Source organism: Anastrepha obliqua, chromosome 5, assembly GCF_027943255.1.
Source record: "Anastrepha obliqua isolate idAnaObli1 chromosome 5, idAnaObli1_1.0, whole genome shotgun sequence".
NCBI lineage: Eukaryota > Metazoa > Arthropoda > Insecta > Diptera > Tephritidae > Anastrepha > Anastrepha obliqua.
Window position 1 is genome coordinate 64927007 of NC_072896.1, and position 23529 is coordinate 64950535.

Sequence of the window (23529 nt, forward strand, 5' to 3'; positions counted from 1 at the left end):
ATGTACCTGAAACACCTATTGGAATATAGACTGAATATCTGTTGCACTATTGCAATTCCGTTTTAAGAAGAATAAGCCTTTAAAGAAAGATGATGCCAACAAGAGCAGTTGTGCACCAAAAATGTGGGAATTTTTTAATGTTATTGTATATTTTTAGACGCAATATATATACATACACATGCATACATGTTATTGACATACTTATTTTAAGTAATTTAATATTTACACTTTCATTTCTGCAATTTTTAAAGGTTACAACTTTTTTCGGGCCCTTTTATTTAAAATTTACCTTAACTGACAATTTGATGCTTTAGTTTTGATATTAAGACACTAATAATGATTACCACGATAAACATCAAGATTTTTGAATAACTCAAATTATTTGCATTTAAAAAACTAACTAAGTAAGTAATTTGTTTTAACATTCTATACGTGAGTTGAATGAGTGAATGAATGAATCCTATGTGCCTTTCCTCTGGCTGCAGTTGGCCAAGATGTCTCAACCTTTTCCGCGCTATAGCGCTGCATTCTAGGAGAAGGTGCATTGGAGTCTCCTGGGATTGGTCGCAGAAACGACAAGAGTCCGCAGACCAAATCCCGACCATGTGGTCCTTCTGAGAAATCCCAAATGACCTTATTGTTGCTGTTGTTGAGGCCCCTAAACTGGCCTCTGTAGACCCACGGCTCTTGAGCCAGTATTATGCCCAGATCTCCCGAGGCAGACCATCGTGCGAGGCCGCAGATCATTTAGCGCTACCCAGGGTGCACCACGCGGAGGCGATCTGCCCTACACCCCGGGTGTTCAACTTGTAAATATGACAGCAATATTTTGGATAATTAGGTTCATCATTTTATTTCAGTAAAATTGTGATAGTTTTTTTTTAAATATGTAGTAGCTATGGTGGAAGTAAAAAAAAAAATTACTCAAAACGTAGTTGATCTACCACAATTGTAAATTGCAATTTATAGTAAGTTGGTCGATGTGCTCGCAATTTTCGCCAAGCTCAATTATTTAGCCAATCGTAATTTCGACCACTGACATATATATTATTTGTAAGATAATTAAAATACTTTCCTTCAACCTTCTACATTTTCAACATCCTCCGGCAGAAAGTATTAATTTTCATCTCTTAAAAACCGGTAAATTTTAGGCCGGTAATTGTAAATTTCGTTTTCGCATCTTAGCACGGCGAATTTCATTCTGTTATAATTTTCACTCAAATTTTTATTTTTAAGTTTCTAGCAAATCGAAAATAAACCGCTTTGTACATACATATATCACGAACTTATCGCAAAATGTAAACAAAGGAATTTAAACAAAGATCAGCAGATGAATCAGCTTTCAAGCCTATTTTCCTAAAGCCCGATCTATAATATTTATATATAATTTGGACCTTACCTTTTTCAATTAAATTAATTTAGATTCAATATTTTGTTCCTTGTAAAACTTCAAATGGCTTTTCGTTTATATTTTTCGAAGCAGAAGGGAGTATTTTTTTTGTATGCTTTTTAATGTATGTGGCTTTAACCGATTTAATTTTTTACATTTAAAGTCTATTATAATGGAATCAATTCTATCCGTGTTTGCATTTGAGTGAAGTAGAGTTAATACAATGTCAATGATTTTTTTTAGCTTTAGAAATTCATACTCATTAAAGTTTTTAAACAAAAATTTTTTACCACAGTTCGTCAATAGGAAGATTTTTCAAATTATATGTATTCATTAAATAAAACTGATTCGTTTTTATATTCAAGAAATATTTCCTCAACAGCAAGATTGTATTTTTTAGATATTATATTTTAGATATAAAGATATTTTACTACTCGAGCTTCTTTAAACGTCAAATACCATACTTGTGTTCAACTGAGCTAGGAAAAAGTATACATTTTCAAAATTCTCACTGTTTGTTCTACAAGTATGTACAAATTACCACAAAATCATCATTTCATCATAATTTAAAAATGCGAATTTAAAGAAAATAATTGTATTTTTAACTGTTTAAACTTTTCTTCTTTAAATAAACCCGTATTACACTCACAAAATTGATTTCATTTTCAGTTGATGCATCCATTAAAGCCTTAGCAAATCATCCCGTTATTCCGTCTACCATACAACAAAACGTCTCTGTACAGCGTGAGAATGGAACAGCTGCTGCCGGCTCGGTTACATCGACCCCACTTGTGACTGGTAATGGCGATATTAACTGCGCAGTATATCCGCCACAACTTCAGGTAGGCGCGTAACTTTACTTACTATAAGTACTGTTTTTAGCCTAGCCGTTAAATGCGCAGTTTGCCTATGTGCCATGAACTGAAAATCCAAACTTACAACCACTTAGTTTAGTTGTCTTCTGTTTAGTCCGAACATACGAGTACATAGAAGTATGACCAGCAAAACTCAAACTTAGAGTTCCGCTATACAAAAATTTAAATGCTGCTAAATAAGTGTATCCCATTTTGCAATATGTGTTATACCATTTGTTAGTCTTGTCAACAATTTTCAAAGCGTATGTTATTTTTACAAAATGAGTTTCGCGTATGAAAAATTATTTGAAGCAGTGTTCCTATGTACACATGGCGACGAGGAGCTAGTAAGGTGCGTGCATTAACTTCTATCCAAAATACATTCTGTCAAAAAAGTACCGGGAATTGTTCAATAAAACACAAAATAATTGTTTAATCATCATCGCCTACAAAATAGGCTCCATTCGAAGCAATACACATATGCCAACGATTAGTCCAGTCATCAAAGCACCTTTTAAAAATTTTTTATAAGAGCGTGCATTTTCTGGTATATGCCGACGTTTTTGGCATTCTTATCCAGGCCTTAACAACCGAGCTGCTAGTTCTGCATTTTCCAAACTGGATAAAGAAGCAAAGCGAATGGGTCTGGTGGTGAACGAGGACAAAACGAAGTACCTCCTATCATCAAACAAACGCCGGCACACTCGCGTATCGGCACCCACGTCACTGATGACAGTTATGATTTCGAGGTTGTATGAGACTTCGTTTATTTAGGAACCAGCATTAAATATAGAATTTATATAGAAATGAAACATAGAATCTCTCTTGCCAACAATTGCTGCTTTGGACTAAGTGAGCAATTGAGTAGTAAAGTCCTCTCTCGATGAACAAAACTAACGCTCTACAAGTCTCTCTCAAGACGGGCATGATGTCTTAAAGCATGGCGCAGAAGCTTGGGCGATGACAACATCCGATGAGGCGTCCCTTGGAATGTTTGAGAGAAAGATTCTGCGTAAGATTTTTAGACCTTTGCATGTTGGTGACGGCGTTTATCGCAGACGATGGAACGATGAGCTATATGAGCTTTACGGCGACATAGACATAACGCAGCGAATAAACATCCAGCTTCTACGTTGGCTGGGTTGTGTCATTCGATGGATACAAACGCTTCGGCTCTGAAAATATTTGATGTGGTACTAGCCGGTGGTAGTAGAGGAAGATGAAGGAAAGATCAGGTTGAGAAGGACTTGGCTTAACTTAGTGTGTCCAACTGGCGCCGGTTAGCATGAGAAAGGAATGACTGGCTCGATTGCTTAAACTCGGCGAAAATCGCGTAAGCGCTTATCACGCCAACCAAAACGAAGAAGCTCCTATGCACACATCCTAAAGCATGGAAAATGACCCGTGCATCTGGCGAAAAATATTTGAAGAAGTCGAAGACGTTCATAGATAAATGCAATGGTATACCGAAGTTAAAAACTTTGACGCCTTGCCCGAACGAGGCCACACGCAAGGTCAGATCTCTTCAAGCCGTCAACCTGAAGCAGTTTTAAGTTTTGCCTTGCATGGGCTAAGGGAAATTCAGAAAGAAATTGGGTATACTTAATATTCACGGATGAATCTTCATTGGTTTCATGCATCCGAATAGTTTTCAAGCATACAGTTCAGGTTAAGATTAGAACTGCTTCTCCGCATAAGGATTTGAAAATTGCTTTAGCCATGAATGGAAACAATTTTAAATATTTAATAAAAGTTAATGCGACTATTAGCATTAACCGTAATATGTGTGTAAATACTTATATAACTCTTTAGAATTAGCAGTTATTGTTGATTCTCATATGCAAGCAACTAATTAAATCGTTTTCAATCAATACAGTATATAAAAATTGTTTTTAAAATTATTATTATCGGTAAAGTGGTGAAGCACATGCTTTTTAATCTTTTTACTGCATGTATGGTTCTTATCGGCGTCCGTCGTAGGCGAATGGTTGGTTCGCGACTACCACTCGGAAGTGTGCAGGTTCAAATCTCCGTTCATGAAACACAAAAAAAAATATTCCAAAATCGCGCAATTTCAATGGCAAACTTTCGAGTATATTTCTGGCATCAAAAAAGTCGTCATATCATCTGCCGTTCGGGCACAAACCGCAAGTAATTGAAAATTTTTATTTACTTCGGATTTGTTGCTAGTTTGTGGCGCAGTTGGTGGATTTTCTCATTTATTTAATAAAAAAAATGTATACTCCTCTGGAGCACTCATTTCCCTAACAACTTAATATGAGAACGATTGTCCTATTTTGCAACCATTCTTTCACCAAACCTGTTTTTGTTTTTTTCTGAACGCACATGTAAATAACTGCAAGAGCAATCACGTCATCCGCTTTTTTTGTTTCGCGTGTTAACAGTATGACAATCGCAATTAAATGATGGTTTCAGGATTTGCGTACAATGTGTGTCTTACAGACTAGGCACAAATCGCTGGGAATACTCAAACCCGAAAATCAATTTCAAGAAGTAGATTAAATATATTTCTATATTTGATACAGAAAAATTGATATTTGCCCGCTTAGTAAGCACTGTGGGAATAGTGAAGCAAGTCTCTAGTCGATTTGACTTGGGCGAGGCACTGAGCAAAGCGTAATGTAAACTTATATGCATATGTACGTATGCAATATTTGGTAACATATCGAAGTTTTTCCTAAAGGTCTGAAGTGACCAACAGAAAACGAAGTTGTCGTCCCCGCGTGGCTCGAACCAGTGCAGCCATAAAAGCCGTTCGAGAAAGAACCCTTAGAAGGCAGAAAATCATGTCCAGGGAATGAATGTATACCAGATCCATGTCAAGACTAATTGGAAATGATCTCCACATATACGCTTTCCGTCGCTCAATTAGTCATCTTTTGACAACGCGCTTGGAGAAGTTAGACTCGACAGATGCATGCAGCTTTTTCGGTGTCACACGGTCAACGGCCATGAAAATATTCTATTCACAGATTAGAAAATGTTCAGTATTGAAGAAGTTTTTAATAAGCAAAACGACAAAATCTATGCTAAAGCTTCTAAAGACGCAAAAAATATTGTTCTAAGAGTTCAGCGTGCCCATTAGCCAACCTCCGTAATGGTTTGGTGGCGAGTGTCTTGTAAAGGCGTTACTTCTCTTAATTTCTGTGGAAAAGGGGTTAAGACCGGGACATAAGTGTACAGGAGGGTGTCTTAGAAGGCGTGGTGAAGCAGTTGAGCAGTACCCCTTTAATGGAGAGCGTTGCATCTTCCAGCAAGATTCCGCTCCAGCCCATAAGGCAAAAACCACCGAGCAGTGGCTAAACGGTCTAATCGTTTGAAGGCTTATGCAAAAGTAAATGGTGAACATTTCGAATGATATATATATTTTTTTAATATTTACAAAAGTATTATAATTTCGTATCTATAACGGACAACTTGTAACAGAATTTATGGCAGGACTAAGTACATAATTGGCGCTTTGTTGAATTTCGAACATTTGAACTCTTGAATATTGAAGCCTTCCTCCAATTTGTGGTAAGCATCTTGATGTCGTTTTACAAATGGAAGTACCCATAGTTTTACGCCGTCTCCGGTAAATGGTTTTTATGAGGAGATTTTTCGTGAGAGAAATACATTGGGAGGTTTGCCATTGTCTGCAGGGCGACTGCTATAAAGAGAAACTTTTTCTATCAATGGTAACGCACAAATCAATTCGGCTACGGCTGTCACCGTCTAATCCAAGTCAGTATAATAAGCTGATATCTCTGGCATTATGTTGTACATTGCAATTGATATATTATATCACCGTAATTTGTCTTTAAATACCCCGTAAACTTTCTTACTTAGCAAATTCGTCAGAATTCCAAGGATAGTACTGGCTCTTCCGATACGGATAGCTCAAGCGATGATGAGTCTATGCCAAATGCGACACCCAATCCTCCAGTTGACGTTGACCCAACAGCAGAAAAACCACAAAAGGAAACTGAAGCGGCCGCTGAGCTCTCAGCGTTGGTTAACTATGTGGAACCAGTGCATTTCTACACTTTTGAAAATGCCGAAAGTAAGTTTAAACGGGAAATATATATATTATGTTTGTATGTATGTATTTATATGTAAGATGTTTGTTATAAGAAGGTTACCATACTTAAAAAAATATTTATTTATTCAAACACATCTTGTTGTCCCCTTCAAAGTAATCTTCTTAGATATGGTACATTTGTTTTAGAGCTTTTTCCACTTTCGAAGATATGTTTGGAACAGGGATGAAAAAATGTATAGTAGTAAGCAGAATACAATGGCGGAAGCATGGTGACGGTGTTTTTTTTTTTTTTGCATGAAAATTAGGAAGCTGTCGCATTATCGTGTTGAAATTTTCCGATATTAAGAAATCACCAATCATAACAAAACTTATCGTACTCTGTCTGTTCAACAACTTGATAATTTGACTTGAAATACCATTCTACTTTAAAAGTTTTTACTATCGTAAAATTGAGAGCAAGAAAAAAGTTTATTAAAGACAATTGCAATTTAATCAATCAAAGCGTCAAACTGATTTAGAAATCATGGTAAGAAATTAATATTGCACGTTAGTGATGAAGGAATGCTAAAGTTTAGTAGACAAAATCCATTAAGGCAAGGTATCTGCAAAAATGCCTGTCTTTGTGAAATGTGTTCTACATATATGCTTAACTAAACAAGATCCCAACCAGTTGTTATTACGACTTGCAAATTTTCCCAAATTTTGCGTTTACGTCCTTTTTTGAATATTTTTTCTATTTGTAAAGTAAACTTTTTTTAACAAACCTCCTCGTATAGAGTATACATACATTAAACATCAAAAACTCACTACCACTTCCATAGAAAAAAATAGGTGCTACGAAATGTCTTCATTTGATGAAAAACAAGCCACTGCGCTGCTCAAAGAGCGCCCAATCGAATTTGTAAACTACAATAAGCACCAGCTTTCCCGAGTTTACCCAACTGGTACCCGCTTCGATAGTTCTAATTTTATGCCACAGGTTAGCTAAACTTTCCGAATGCTTTACACTAAAATTTACTGCTGTTTACCCTTTATGTAAAGCTCTTTTGGAATGCCGGCTGCCAGCTAGTTGCTCTCAACTATCAGACTTTAGATTTAGCTATGCAATTGAATTTGGGTATCTTCGAGTACAATGATCGATCGGGCTATTTGTTGAAGCCAGAATTTATGCGACGCACCGATCGGCGTCTGGACCCTTTCGCCGAGAGTACGGTACTTTTTCTTTAGATAATTTATACACTATGAAGGGATTGTAAATTATTTCTTTCCAGGTTGATGGGATTATTGCTGGTACTGTGTCTATTACAGTATTGTCTGGTCAATTTTTAACGGATAAGCGCGTTGGCACATATGTTGAGGTGGATATGTTTGGTCTGCCGGCTGATACTGTGAGAAAGCGATTTCGCACGCGAATCGTGCGTGATAATGGTTTAAATCCAGTTTTTGACGAGGAACCTTTTGTGTTCAAAAAGGTATGTAATGCTCATATTTCTGTTTGTAAATAGGCCTTTTTAAAAATAAAAATAATAAAAATCTTATTGTGGCAAAACCCATTTGATTTTGTGGACAGTTATATATGGTACTATAGGAGGTCAGTACAAGCTTTTTGAATAGCTTCATTGTGTGCAAGTGATTGTTTATTTTTCCAAAGAGATAAAAGTCGAGATTTCAATTCAATTTATTTGTTTTTGTTATACAGTCTTCTTTTAATTCTAGAAAACGAGGATACATAAAAATGCTACTTAAAATTTAAAACTGTTTTATCTATTAAAATTATAGACCAAAACTTAGTATAGTAAGTGAAAAAAAAGAGAAAGATGGTAGGAATGGAAGAAGGGAAGGAGAATTAAAGGTCAAAAGTAGTTAGAAACTGCAGTTTTAAAGCACCTTGCTTGTTTTATAAGCTTTATTGTAGTTGGTATAGAATTCCATAGTTTTATGGCACTAACAAAGAACATGCGCTCTGATTCCAAGTAAGTATAAGTCGGAACAGATTTAATATTCGAATGCACTGGCATTGTTTAATGTTTTTATATAGGTAGATTGGCTTTTGTCTGTATATTCATTGATGCAGGAATATAAGAGCGCGTATTTTGAGATACGAGCCCAGATTATGATCAAGAATCTGTTTTGAGTAAATAGATATATTTCCTTTTTTCAAACACGAAACGCGCTGCATTATTTAAAACGATTTGCAATTTTTATTTGGAATTATTATGAAGCTTGGAATATACAAATTCAGCGTATGATATGTGAGGAACAGTGAGTAATCTAGCAAGTTTTAATTTAGTTTGTCGTGGCAGTAAGTAGGCAGTAAAATATAGCTTTCTACGAATATTATATATCTTGTTTACACAAGGTTTACGTTGTCAACGCATGATAATCTTGTATTTATTCTGAAACCCAGGTTAGTCACTATGTCATCAAAGTTCATATTTAATTCAATAAGTAATATTGGCGGCAAAGAGCTAAGGTCATACCTTAAATGAGAAATAGGAATCGCCTCGTCTTTGACTCATTCAATTTCAAGTTGTTAGATTTGGACCAGTTAGAAATACGTGTGAGGTCTTCATTAAGCCTTGCTATCAAATCTTCAATAAGGCCTTTTGGCCTTGACATGTACAGGGTTGGCCATCTTAAACTGACCCATGTGATTATTAAAAAAATATGGAAAAAGAAACATTTTTTTGTGTTTCATTGTGAAAAACATTTAATTTAGTTCAAGGAGATTCGTTTACATCACTTTTTGAATATGATATCGCGCAAGTGATCGCCCTTAGCTCGTATAGCGTAATGTGCCCGTTTTTCGGCGTTTTCCATAGTTTTGGCCAGCGTCTCGGCCGATATGGCGGCAATTTCCCGTCGGATATTGGCCTTAAGTGCGCCTAGTGTCTTTGGCTTGTTGACGTAAACCTTAGATTTCAAATTACAGTAAAAAGTTATAGGGTTACTCAATGGGTCAGTTTAATATGGCCAACCCTGTAGATCTAAGTGTCATCAGCATAGAGATGAATCGACGAATTTTGGCAACACTCAACAATATCATTATAGAAATGCAAAATAAAATTGGTCCTAAAATAGAGCCCTGCGGCACACCTGAGGTAATGGGTTTTAGGCTTGAGTAGTTATCACCACACTTAACTTGTTGTAGCCGATTCGATAGGTAACTTTTTATTAGTTGCAGAGAAAATGCTCCAAACTTATAGTGATGACACAATTTTTGCAGCAAAATGTTGTGATCGAAACTTTTGAAAAATCGAGTAATACTGTTAGGAAGCTTTTATCATAAGCAGACCGAAGATGTTCAAAAATGTTAAGCATAGCTGTGGAACAACTATGCAGATTTCTGAAACCCGACTGGAAATTACTCAGCATATTATTCTTGTCCAAGTAGCAAGTAATTTGTCGCGCCAAAAATTGTTCAAATACTTTCGATAGCGCAGGTAAAATGCTTATTGGTCTGAAGTGCTGAGGAGCGGTAGAGCATTTTATTTTTGGGAATATTGAGATATGGAAATGAAGATGAGGTGAGTGAAAAGTTAATTATATGCGTAAGTGATGGTATAACAAATGGTAGAATAATTTTAAGAAATTTAAGACAAATGCCGTCGGCCCATATAGCATTAGATTTGACAGTATGTAGACACTGTATTAAATCCATATCTGTTGCAGGTACAATTCAAACTCACCGTCATCAGCATGCTCTCGTAAAGGAACTTTTATAGGTATGTCGAGTGGAGCCCTGTTAGATGCTAGAAAGTGGGTATTTAAGATTTCTGGGCCCAAACTGCACACGGGCTTATCCTCTCCTGAGACACCTAAGGATTTAAGGTTTTTCCATAGGACTTTCGAAGGTAAACTATCATTGAGCTACCTTTGTGCCATTTTGGCATCTCTAGTGCTTGCGGTTACTTTATTTCTTGCAACACGATATTTTGCCACGAGAGTGTTTCTATCATTTTTACATTTCTTATATATTTTTACATTTCTTAAATACTACGCTCACTAATTAAAGACAATACCTCACGTGTAAACCATGGTTTCCTGTTTCCATGGACTTTATCTTTACGCACCGGAACAAACCTATCAAATAAATAGATGACTGACTAAAGCATTGAAATGTTGCAGTTTTTCATTCACAGCTGTGAATAACCAACACATATTCCAATTAAGGTCGGCAGGCTCCTTACTTAAGAGATCATGCTGAATAAGCTTAAAAGCTCTAAAAAATAACTCTTTTACTTGATTTTGTCTGTTGAACTGGATGTTGTAGGATAAGAATAACAACTCGTGGTCAGAAACTCCTGCCATAGGAAGCAGATCAATATAACTAACGTAATCTCTGTTACTGACGCAAAATTCATCCAAAAGACTTGGTTTGTAGTGGGGTGCAAAGCGAGTAGCATATTCATTGTTTACTGAAATTCTTAATGATTGGAAACTATCTATAAAACTCCTGGAAGAACAATTATCACTCAGAAGCTCTACATTTAAATCACCACACACAATAATGTGTTCATAGAAAATGTTGAATTCCGCTTATTTATCATATATCACTGAGAGGTCATTTCTATTGCTAGACATTGCATCTAGACATTTGGTATTATTATCATAAAATTCAACAAAAATGTATTCGACTTCCTGCAAATGATCTGATCTGCAGGTCTCTTCCCATTTCAGTTTTGGTTTTTTTTTTTCATCGAGTTTTCGTTGTCCTATCACATCTAATAATAATGTATTCACACAGAGAATATACATTATTATCAATATACTCTTTGAACCATGTCTCTGTAATACATATTAAGTCAATGCTCAAATTATCAAAAACAAAATTTAGATAGTTAATTTTTTCAGCATTCAAACTTCGCGCATTCAATTGACAGACTTTACATTACACATTGACAGTTTATGGTTGGGAGGATACGGAAGGTGAAGGAATTTAAATAAAGCTAGGGGGTGATGAAATAGATAGGAATGAAATCAAAATAAAAAAGGTTACATTGCAAAGCAAAGAATATGAAAAGCACAAATGAGATGAAAGAAATATGAATGAAATGAGATTAAAATAAAAATGATTACAATGCAAAGCAAAGAATTTGGAAAACGTAAATGACAAATAAGAGAATAAACTTAACGCAGACATAACATTATCAATATAACGCAGACTAAAAGTCGTACGGTATCAAATCAAGCGTAAATCAAGAAATCCAAAGCAATCGGAAATCCATCGAATTTTGAGTTCAAGTTCTAATAAGTGAAGATTTTGGCATATTTTTGAGAAATTCACGCGTAACTTAAAAAGCTCTAAACATACTTATTATATATAAGTATATTTTAGAAACTACCTTGTGTTTTTTACGAATTACCACTTACAGGTGGTGCTGCCCGAACTAGCCAACATACGCATCGCGGCCTATGAAGAGGGAGGTAAATTCCTTGGGCATCGCGTTCTTCCCGTTATTGGATTGTGTCCTGGGTATCGGCATGTGAATCTTCGAACCGAATCGGGACAACCAATAACACTTGCATCCCTCTTTCTATATATTGTGGTTAAAGACTATGTGCCAGACGATCTGTCCAATTTCGCCGAAGCATTAGCCAACCCGATTAAATATCAAAGCGAACTGGAGAAGCGGGACAAACAATTGGCAGTGTTGACCGAGGGTACCGAACTGATATCATCAGAGGAGGATATAACAAGCTCATGTAAGTAGTATATCACAAGCTTCAGTTAGACACGAGTGCACATTTAAACGTGCATAGCGTTTATGTGTAATACTTAAATACTAGTCGACGATCAAGAAATTAGTATTATCGGTGAAGGCCAAGCTCTAATAATTAATAAATTTAATATTTTAATATTTTCTTATGATGAGTTGAAGCATAATACTTTGAGTTTATTTCGTTCTATGGTTACCTGAACTATTATTTTCTATTTATTTTTTACTTATTTTAATATCCTTCCATCTACTGTTGGTTACTGGGCACTTCAATATCCCTCGCCCCAATCCCTCTTCTCTTGCATACTACCACCTTTCTATCAACAACTTTTTATCTACACTCGACCATCACGCTCAATAACAACACTTACACACCCAAACACCTCGGTTTGCATTCAACCTCCTTCCTCGTTTCCTTGCTACCTTTTCGGCTGCGTCCATTAAACTTGACAAGCAAAGTCGTTTTTGTACAAGTAGGTGGCCAGAAGAAAGAGCTACGTCCAGTTGAGTCTACGACAATGAGCCCGAAGCATCGAGCTAGCATTACAGCCACTACCGCGATCGGTGTAGAAGCATCATCACCACCTGATCAAGATAATGCGGATGCCAGAAACGCTGGTGGGCCAGGATTCACACATCAGCATTCGCTAGATTCATCTGCTCAAACATCTATTCGGCAAGTGGAGTCGTTACAGTTCGATGTAGGCTTGGTGTGTGCGGATCCGCTGGATAAGATACTAGATCACAAGATGGTACGTGAAAAGCTGCTTGAGATGGAAAAGAAGTTGGAGTCGCTGCGTAAAAAGCACGATAAGGAAAAGATCAAAATTGTCATACACAAGTCCAGTCCACTGGATGGAAACAAAAGGCCAATGTTCAACATTGCCAGCAAACTGAAGAAACGGCTTAGCAATAAGAGTCTGTAAGTGTGCCTAAGTGTGTGTCCGCACTTGAGTGCCCAATGTTTTTCATATTGTATTTTCTTTAGCGATATTGGCATTGAGGTGCCACCCTGTGTGCCAGATATTGCGGATATCAATGAGGACTCATCTGACGCAGCAGCTAGTAGTGGGGTAGAAAACTCATCCCTGGGGTCACGCTCGCTACAAGAGCGAATGCTTGCCTCGTGCCGGGAAAATTTATTACAGTACCGTTGTATTCAGGAGAAATACCATGAGATAATCTATGAGTTAGCGGACAAGGTTTTGCGTAATTCACAGGCAAACCAAATGAAACAATTGAAAGTCTCCCTGGATCGAGTAACCTCTGAGGTAATGCATCAGTTGCAGGAGGCGCGTCGAACCGAAGTGAAAAACTTGTCATCCGTGCATCGTGATCGTGATGAGTTGATTAGGTGAGTCAACATATTTATGTCCAAATTATTTTTATACTAAATTGTGCTCTACTGTTTTGATAGAATGAAGCGTGAAGTAGCCAGTTCGGTAGTGGAACGTGGTGTTGCAGAGCGGGTACGTTTAAAACAGACTTTCGATAAACGTACCGATGATCTGCAAAAGCAACACGAATTAGTGCGGAATGCTCTGATGGAACACCGGAACAAGGTAACATTTGTTTAAGTATTGCTATTTATAGCTGACCACATCGAAGAATTGTCTCGAAGAAATTTTCATCCAAAAATATTTAAAAATACGGCAATGGCAGAAATTATTCGGACCCATCCCTCATAACTCGGTGTTAAATCATCTGAAATCAAAAAACCAAAGTTATTTCGTTAGATAATCGTTTTCTCCGGGTAAAGCCGAGAGGGTTTTTTTGAAATTAAAAATTTTTCGATTTTTTAGGAACACGTTAAAGTCAAAAACACGATTTTCGCGTAAAAAATCGGTGAATTATATTAGTTACCGTAAAAACAAAAGTATCAACAAATTCGAAAAAAACTCTTCGGCGTTACCTTGTAAAACATCTACAGAAAAAGGGTTCAAAATTTCAAAAGGATCGGTGCAGTAGTTTCAAAGTTATGAGGGGCACCGACTTTGAAAACGTAAGTTGTGGGAAAAACGCTTTAACGCTAACGCTAAACGCGGTTGAGCCAGGTAGGTAGCAACACTTACATGGCTGTATCTTTGTAAGTTTTGCTCCGATTCATCTAAAATTTTCACAGAATATTCTTGAAAGGATCTTCATTTAAAAAATCAAATAAAAAAAAATGCAAAAAAAAATTAGAAACGGACCCTCTTAGTTAGGGGTATTCTTCAGGGGGGACGATATTTCGATCGTGATATGCGCTGTTATAATCATATTTTAGCAACGTGTGCGGTATTGATTTCTTTTCACTCTTTATATGGGTAAACTTGGTGCAGATAATTTATAATAGGTTCCGAGTGAGATGTGCGCATTGTGATCGTATTTCCTATGGCTTGTGTGGTATTGGGTTTTCTCGAATTGCTCTTGAGTGTTTCAGTGCAGATCTAAAAGAAGTCGCTACTCTATGATGGGTAGTCGTATTACAGGCGACTTGGGTGGTGTTGGCTTCTCCTAAGTTAGCTTATATTACATTGACTTGTTTGTCAAATTAGAAGACTTGAGTGTATCCAAAAGGTATGTCTTCGTTTCGCCCTACGGTCTTTGAATTTTCTGGACCCAATCTTATCGATAGACATAAACTAATCAACTTTTTTTTTTTTTTTTTTTTTTTTTTTTTTTTTTTTTTTTTTTTTTTTTTTTTTTTTATTTCCATTATAAATTACGATCTGTTAATATTAACAATAAGTAATTGGTGTTAGGGTTTGGAATTAAAATGTCCCTTCCCTTTGAAAGAGAACATTATTGTCTTTGGTGGTATTTAGTTATAATTTTACTAATACATAGTTTTCTATAATTTTATATTATTATATTTTATTTTATATCACAGTACGGGCAAGATCTGTGGGTGTTTTGCGCTTTAGTCTTCTTGGTTTAAGTTCCATTTCCGGTATCAGTCTCATCTCATGGTTTTTGTGCTCTAATAGTCGCAAGATGTGCTTACTGCTGCTTCTTTTTACTGCTTCAGTGACAGTGTCTATGCCGAGGTCGCGGTGAATATCGTCATTTTTTATGTACCAATTTGCGTTTGTGATGGTCCTTAGCATCTTAGATTGACTTCTCTGAATGATTTGTAGGTTTGATTTACTGGCAGTCCCCCAAATTTCTAGTCCGTAGGTCCATGTCGGTCTGATTATTGATTTGTATATCATTTGTTTATTAAGTAAGCTTAGGGTGGATTGTTTTCCTAGTAGCCAGTAGAGTTGTCGGAATTTGTTTTTCATCTCGTTTCTCTTGTTTAGTATGTGTTTTTTCCATGTGAGTTTTGAGTCAATCGTTATGCCTAAGTATTTTGCACTTGAGTGTATTTTTATGTCTTCCCCGTTAATTTGGATTGGATATCTTGCAGATTTTCTCTTCGCGTATATTACATGTTGTGTTTTGTCTTTATTGACCTCAATGCCCCATTTTTCAAACCATTTTGTTGTAGCTGATAGCGTATCTTGCAGTGTTTTTGTTGCTGCTTCTTCATTGTGGTTAGCTGACATTAAAACTGTGTCGTCTGCAAATGTAGCTATCATTGATCCTCGAGTAGTTGGCGTTGGTATATCTGCTGTGTATACTAAGTATAGTATGGGGCCTAGTACGCTTCCTTGAGGTACACCAGCAGACGCCGTCAAGATAACAGAACACTCATCGTCATATTTTATGAAGAAGTGTCTATCAGTCATGTAGCTTTTAAGGATATTAAATATGTTAAGTGGTAAAATGGTTTTTAGTTTATATAGAAGTCCTTTGTGCCATACTCTGTCAAAAGCTTTCGCGATGTCCAAATACACGGCAATGCAATATTTCTTCTTATCGAAGTCGTCTGTAATTTTGTTGACTACTCTGTGAATCTGTTGCACTGTTGAATGTTGTTTTCGGAAACCGAACTGGTGTGAGGGGATAGCGTCTTTTTGTTTTAGAATCGGGGCAATTCTGTCAAGTAGTATTTTTTCAAACAATTTAGAGAGGATGGGCAGCAAGCTAATTGGTCTGTACGAGCTAGCAACAGTCGCGTTCTTGTTTGGCTTGGGGATCGCTATAACTTGTGCAACTTTCCATGCTTTTGGGAAGTATTGTAACCTAATTATTCCGTTGAAGAGGTCTCGTATGTATTTTATTATAGTATCGGGTAGTTCCTTTAGTATTTTCCCATCTATTTGGTCATATCCTGGTGTCTTTTTGTCTTTAAGTTTCTTTATATAATATTTGATTTCTTCTTTTGTCGTGTTTTGTATTGTGTGGGCTTCTCCTAAGTTAGCTTATATTACATTGACTTGTTTGTCAAATTAGAAGACTTGAGTGTATCCAAAAGGTATGTCTTCGTTTCGCCCTACGGTCTTTGAATTTTCTGGACCCAATCTTATCGATAGACATAAACTAATCAACTTAAAATTTATAAAAATACAGTTACTTCTAAATTGTTAAATTAGTGTTATATTAGTTATCGTAGGTTAAGCACTGTTAATTGGCTGTACGTAAACACTTGTTACGTAAAACTTGAATACAAAAATAAATATAATGTAAAGTCAGACAATTTCGTTTATTTGTATTTTTTTCAAAAATACTAGTTACTTTAGTAAGTATCAGCTGCGATGAAATCACTGATTATAAGCATGGGCTGCAAATACATTATCAAAACATTTCGGGTCTTAGAACAAAATCAAAGAAAATTATTCATTATAGTGCACAGGAGACTTAGACATTTTTGTCATTGTAGACTCTTGGTTCAATTTAGATTTCCACGATAGTGATATGTTGACAAAAACTGGTATAATGTGTTCCGTAAATATTGCGATTCCGTTAAAACTGGTGTGGACATCCTGCTCTGAGGAACTTTGTTGTTTACCGCCCAGATTATTGCTTGTTATCCGATGTCTGCTAGCCAGCTGAAGTAGTTCTTCATTTCGAAAGGTTCCGAAAGCATTGCGATGTCTATTTTCTTTTCGACTATTGATTGCCTGAGTAAGTCCTGAGCAGCTTTGCAGTTGAGTTGCAGAATTCTAATCGCCTGATTTTGCCCACTACCATTTTGTACCGTGGGCATTTTTTGCTGTCAGCCTTCTGTGCTCCAGCGGCATTTTTCTGCATTTCCACATCTTGCTGCCAGATGACCGTCCTCGCCGTCGATATCCTTTCCCATGTATCGGGCGCAGGGTTGCTAGTTGTCGGAGTTTGCACACTGTTTTGCTGTCTACTGTTTGCCGTCAAGATAATCACTAGCTGCTGTTGGTGGCTTGTCGGGGTACCTGATATGCTACCATGCCCATGATAAAAGGGCCCCAACTCACAGTCGCTATCGCCGCGCGTATATGTCGTTCCCGTAAGCCCTATGACTATCTATGAAAACGGGGATCCAGACTAGGGTTGACGCAGGTCCTTGTGGTGTTCAGAGCCAGACTTCGAACCGGGACTAATAGGGAGTTTTCTCAACCCAATCTACATAGTCAATTAAGACTACGCGCTTCGAGTGCTCTGTGAGAGTTTTATTAGCAACATGGATTTTATTTGCCGTCTAATGTTTCTAGCAAGATGGATTGTTAAAAGGGAAGAAACGTTAGGATGAAAATTGAAGAAATGTAAACAAACAAATTTATTAGCATTGCCCCAGAAGCAATTGGAGAATTTTGATAAGAAGTGTTTTTAACCAGCATTTGGATAATTTTTCATTTTACATTTATATGTATAGCAAATTCAAACAGCTCATTTATTTGTTTATTCGAAATAAGCTTTCTTTCATGCTTTGGTTTACTTCGCACTGTTTTGTTTTTTTCGGCATTTTTCAACCTCCTCGTGGGTCATTTGTGTGAATTTCGGCCCTAACATATTCGCTGTGCTGCTCCACAAGTTATTCCAAGTGCTGGAATAATACTAAAAAAAAAGAAAAATTTAATTGCTTCACAATTTTCTCTGTTGAAGAATGCAGAGCCGCATTATAGTTATAAGTAAGTGTTGTAATTATTGCCATCATTGCTATTTGGGGGTGATAATAACTCTTCAAAAATTAAATTAGGAATGTCAAGTGGAACACTGACGAAATAAGGTAACTGCTGACGTAACGTCCGACAGATGCGATATGTTAATAATAATATGTCATAAACATATACATATGTACATGTACATATAATTTTTTTATTAAACTAGTATATTGCGCTGGTTCCATTTTTCTTTATAGGCCCAGCAAATACTCGAAAAGGAAGCCGCATCTCGTACCTGCATTTCAAGCAATGGATTCTTAGTACTATTCCAAGACTCCAGTAGCGCCAGTGGTGCAGCGGCATCTAAATCTGCTTTTAGTAATAATCGCTCACTGAACTCAATTTGTGGAAATACGATTTCTCCGGCGCGTTTGAGTAACAGTATAACGGATAATACCGGTGGCAGGAATAAAGATCATTTGGATAGCAGTGGAGTTGAAACTGATGGTGAACCTTGTGCTGGAGCTGCGGCAAGCGTTTAAACCCCAGATGTTTACAATAAAACAGCATGTACTCAAACATACAAAATTAATCAAAATCTATAGCGGATAATTCTATTGCAAAAGTAATGTATAATGCAGTGCGGAAACTAAATTAAAAAGAACAAAGAAAATATTTAAACTCATGAAATTTGATGGGTAAACATCTGTGTATTCGACAAAGCATTATTCGATTCAGTTACATACATCCTATTTATTTAGAAGCATTTACTTAATACCCTGAAACTAGGCAAATTCAAAAATAAAATCAGCTGCTCAGCTACCATTATCTTGTGAAAATTCCTCTTGCCCTGAAAGATGAAATCGAAGCGAGGATAAGATAAAATGAGAGAAACTGATGTATGCAGTTTTTTTCTTTGTGGGATAAGTTTTATTAAGGTCGGATAAAAACCACGCCTACTTTTATTTGCTAAGATTAAATGCGTCCGCCAGTCAGATGTTATTACCTATAACTCTCATTGTCTATGAGTTTGTTTAACACCCAAACTTAATTCGGGCTGGCTGTCGAATTAAATGTTAGTGAAATGTGCGCGCGTGCAGAACCGACAATGTTAGTACTATTTTTATGTGATCTTCGTTATTTACTTTGCTTTCTACAGAAACACAAGCAGTAACGAAAAGGTTAACACCAAGCTGGTGGTGTTACTAAAACAGCTGACTATGAAATGAATGCGACTTTGTTCCGAAAAGTATTTAGTTTTCATCACTCAGCAAATGGGAAGAAGAAATGTGAACTTATTTTCTCTGTTTACAGCTGAACAAGTCGAAGCAAATGGTTTCGAAAGATTTACTGCTGCTGCAAACAGTAATTTTTCGTGTGATCCTTCGTTTGTATATAGAAGCTTATTATGCTTCCTACGTCTGTGGCTGCACTTGAATAATGCTCGAGCGATTTAAAAATAAGCAAAATTGTAAAAAATATGTTTTTCCCAGTTTAATTATTTTTAGTACAATTTATAATTAAAAAAATATATATATAATATTATGGATTATTAATTTTATAGTTAAAATGTAACACAAACTAAAAAAGGTAAATTTCTCTTTTGGTATTTATTTATAGTACAAGATCCCGCCTATGGTCGACCTTTACCGATTTAACATACAGGGAACAAATAAATTTTTTCATACCAAAGGTTTTGTTCTTGAAAAGTAACTAAAATAATATTTGATTTTTTTTGAATCAGTAAAAACAATTAATTTTGTGAAATTCTTCTTATTACCCAAAACTTCAAAAAACAAAACGAGCTCCTTTTCAAGGACAAAAAAATCTTTTACATCATCTGTTAATTAAAAATAATAAAATAATTATTACTTTGTGTGGCCACCTTTGTCGTCTAACATAGCTTGCAGTTTTCTTGTCATAAAATGTACTAAATTTGTTTAACCTCGAGCGGTATATTTTCTTATACTCGTGTGCGATTTTCTTCTCATTTCTACTATTTACATATGTAGCGCTCAAGTGACTTGGTCTCCATGGACGCCCACTTTCATTATTACGGCGGATTATTTTGGGTCGTTATCCTGCGTAAGGCAATAATAACAAATTACTTTTTAAAGACGATGTAAAAAACTCGCACACTCGCAGATAATAACAAAGACGTTTTTGACGTGATAACGTCTTATAATTCGATTTAGCCGGCTGCACGCACGAAAAAATGTGTCGTCACCTTGCTCATTAGTGTTACCTTGCTCATTTGTCGTTACCTTGCTCATTTGTCGTTGCCTTGCTCGTTGCCGTTACCTTGAATGAACTGCAAGTGAAAGCGCGGAATGAACAAAGCAAACGAACGGCAACGTTCCACATCTTGCTCTCTCCTACTTAAGTGAGCGTATATATGTATGTATATGCGCATATGTACATATATAAATTCACGTATTTGTATTTGCATATGCCTTCTTATTGATTATTATTAATTTGATTTACTTGAAGAATTTAAAATAAAACCAAGTTTGTTAATAATACCTGTTGTCTTAATGTTATTATTATTAATTTTTTTATTATATATGAAGGAAAAAATGTAAATGAAATATTTACCACATACCTTATAAGATATGTTGTATACTAATATATGTATATAAACATGCATATACATATACAATTTCGCGCAATTTTCCAAAAGAACAAATCTATATGTAAAGATGCATACAAATCATATGGACATATCAAATATACGAATCTATTCCGTACGCAAGCAAATGTAAGCTAATGTGCTTGAACTGCAAGCGAGAGCGGGGAACGAACGAAAAAGAGCACAATCGGTCCCCGCGTTCGGCAACGTTCGACATCTGGCTCTGTCCTACTTGAGTGAGCATATATTTATATGTATGTATGTGTATGTATGTATATGCGCATTTGTATATAAATTCACATACTTGTATTTGCATATGCCTTCTTCCTGTGTGCATGGTAATGAACCATTTCTCTGTTGAGAATAGGACGATGATGGAAAAAGTAGGAAATGAAAGGGAGTGTTTCGAGTGTAAAGTGTCTTGAAAAAGGCAAATCGATGATGGTGCCTCTTAGTGTTGTTGACTTATTAACGTCTGATGCAGAATCGAAATTGAAGATATCTTTCATGAATTTGATAAATGTTTCGTCATTTTTCACGTTTGTGTAAATGTAACTTGACCTATTCCATTGCAATTCCATTTACCTCCTCCTCTATATCCATACAAAATATCTATCAAACAAATAAAATTAAAATTTTGTTTTGAAAATTGCAACCATTACATCAGTATTTTCTTATGACGTTGTCACGTTAAACTATCGTCAGTAAACCGACTTTACAGACAACCTCTTTTTTAACTAAATAAATGCTTTTAGAGTAAAGGAGCTGCTTTTAATTTTTGTAGTTTTGAATAATGAAATGAATCCTTTAAAATAAGTTGTTTCTACCTATTCAAACAAAATAATAGTATTTTAGTTACCTTTAGTTGCAACTTAAAATTTCAAGTGATTGTAGAGATAACTCATGTCAATGCAAAACCCTTCAGTTCACTGTATGTATGTACCGTCGTGTTTGTAATAACATTATCAGTATTTTAATATATATTACAATAAAAAATCAATGCACAAAATGGATATCTTTAATATTCGAGTTTTTCTTTCATCTAAAACATTTTGGAATATTTAAAAAATGGTATTTACGGCTAGAATATATACCAAAAGATCTTGAGTGTTGATAAACATAGTTTAAGTCGCGTTAGCGCAAAAATATACCGGAGACGAGTTTCATAAAAAAAAAATCGCGTATCTAAGTTATCCACACCACATCAATATTCGGTTTTTCATACTGTACCAATATCTCACGCTTATTAGCATTGGTGTTATATAGTTTTAAAGTAATTGAAATCAAGAACGATAGAAAAAAGATTACAACAAAAATAACATTTCTGAATTTAAGCTGAAATCACTATGTCATACCCACAGTGTAATAGTCTAAAACTAAATAAATAAATTGACTTGAAATATAGTAAACTGTTGGAATTATTGTTTTATTTTCTTTCTTTAAAGCGTTTTCCACAATTTCAGCATTTACAAATCTCATTGTGAAGAACATTCTTGCCCTAGGTAGGCAGGGTTGCTATCGTATTGACACACTTAGACCTGCCGTATATCCACTGTGATACCACTGAACCTTTTCCTACACTATGGGTTTCTTTTTAAATCATTCTGTAGATTTTATAACCGAGCAAAGCTTCGTTAGTTTTAGGTGTGCTATATCCGCTACTTCTGTTAAGAATGCACTACACATGAGTGTGAAGTCTCCTTCACATAGGAGGTGTCTCATTGCTTCCTATTCTTCCATTTTCTTCTGCAAAAATCGTACCAGTTAATACGCCTATCTTGTTTCTTGTACCGTCTCTATTCAATCTCAACAGGCTTTTTAAGCGACTGCTATTTCAAATAGGTCATGTGTGTTCTTAATTCATATGTTCTTAGTTCATATGTAGTCAGATTTCGACAAATTGCATTTTCATTGCTATATTCCTCTCCCCATACGTTGCAAACTTGCTAACTTTTAGGACACATAACGAAACATTGTAATCGTACTGCGTTAATTGCGCCTTCCTGCCATTTATCATCTGACTGTGATCGCACACTCTGAACCAATAAAAATATTTGGACCTTAGCACGTTGGCAGCGGCGAATATCGCAGGCGATGGAACGATGAGCTTTATGAGCGCTCCATCTTTCAAAGTATTCGATGCGGTACCGGATGCTACGAATAGGAATGTCTATTACGAATACAAAAATTGTAATCGTGGGTTCCATGTGAACACGAAAAAAGTGCTACCAAACTCAAATGTCAAATTTTAATATTTCGACAACCGCTCACTTCAATGTAAAGAAGACAATTTGGCAAATAATCTTTATGTTGTTTGTCAAGTTAGCTGAATTTTCATATTCAAATGTACGCATTGCCATGTGCACTTGTGTTAATGGAGGAAGAGAGAAGTATCATAAACGAAATCTCAAAATTGAGCGAAAAATATTGAGCGATCCAGCAACCCTCTCGATATGGGCGACCTTATATAAGTGCCTGCCTTTGTTGCCTGGGAGACGCTGGATACGCCTTGGAATCTTGACTGATGGCACCTTTTCGTTCACCTCAAATGGGCAGCCTTGAAATTAACTATAACAACATACACGCAATGGCTCGAAATATTGTAAAAAGAATTGTCATCATCCACTTACATATAATGATGCAGCTTCAAATATTAGGCAGTCTATAAGCGCTACCTGCTCTTTAATAAGATCTGCAGCACTTGTATCGATTCGCTTTTGGAGAGTTGGTGCACGTCTCGTGAAAGAAGGACTGCAGTTATCCGACAGCATGGATAAGTCCGGATCGGGTCCACTATTCTCTGCAGGTAATCCCACACTTACTGTGCCTTTTTGTTCCGGGATGACGCCCGTGAAGAGGGAACTCTCATGAGTACTGCTATACCGACATAGCAGTATGCACAACTTCTAGCCTCACAGCTACACCTACGTACTAAACACCTCTCCACTA

General features: G+C 36.1%; 1 protein-coding gene across 3 annotated transcripts in view; it reads left to right on the forward strand.

Moving 5' to 3' along the window:
• LOC129249015 (1-phosphatidylinositol 4,5-bisphosphate phosphodiesterase classes I and II) overlaps positions 1 to 18790 on the forward strand; it is a 54109-nt gene extending 35319 nt beyond the window's left edge. Inside the window, exons 10-19 of one of the 3 annotated variants that reach the window (XM_054888624.1) lie at positions 2060 to 2232; positions 6094 to 6307; positions 7108 to 7265; positions 7328 to 7498; positions 7558 to 7758; positions 11662 to 11992; positions 12466 to 12928; positions 12995 to 13360; positions 13424 to 13568; positions 18209 to 18790. In XM_054888624.1, coding sequence (XP_054744599.1) covers positions 2060 to 2232; positions 6094 to 6307; positions 7108 to 7265; positions 7328 to 7498; positions 7558 to 7758; positions 11662 to 11992; positions 12466 to 12928; positions 12995 to 13360; positions 13424 to 13568; positions 18209 to 18493 — 2507 coding nt within the window. In that variant the 3' untranslated portion in view covers positions 18494 to 18790. The remainder of the gene's footprint in view (positions 1 to 2059; positions 2233 to 6093; positions 6308 to 7107; positions 7266 to 7327; positions 7499 to 7557; positions 7759 to 11661; positions 11993 to 12465; positions 12929 to 12994; positions 13361 to 13423; positions 13569 to 18208) is intronic. The other 2 variants (XM_054888625.1, XM_054888627.1) reach the window with 2 other exon arrangements.
• Positions 18791 to 23529: the final 4739 nt, after the last annotated feature.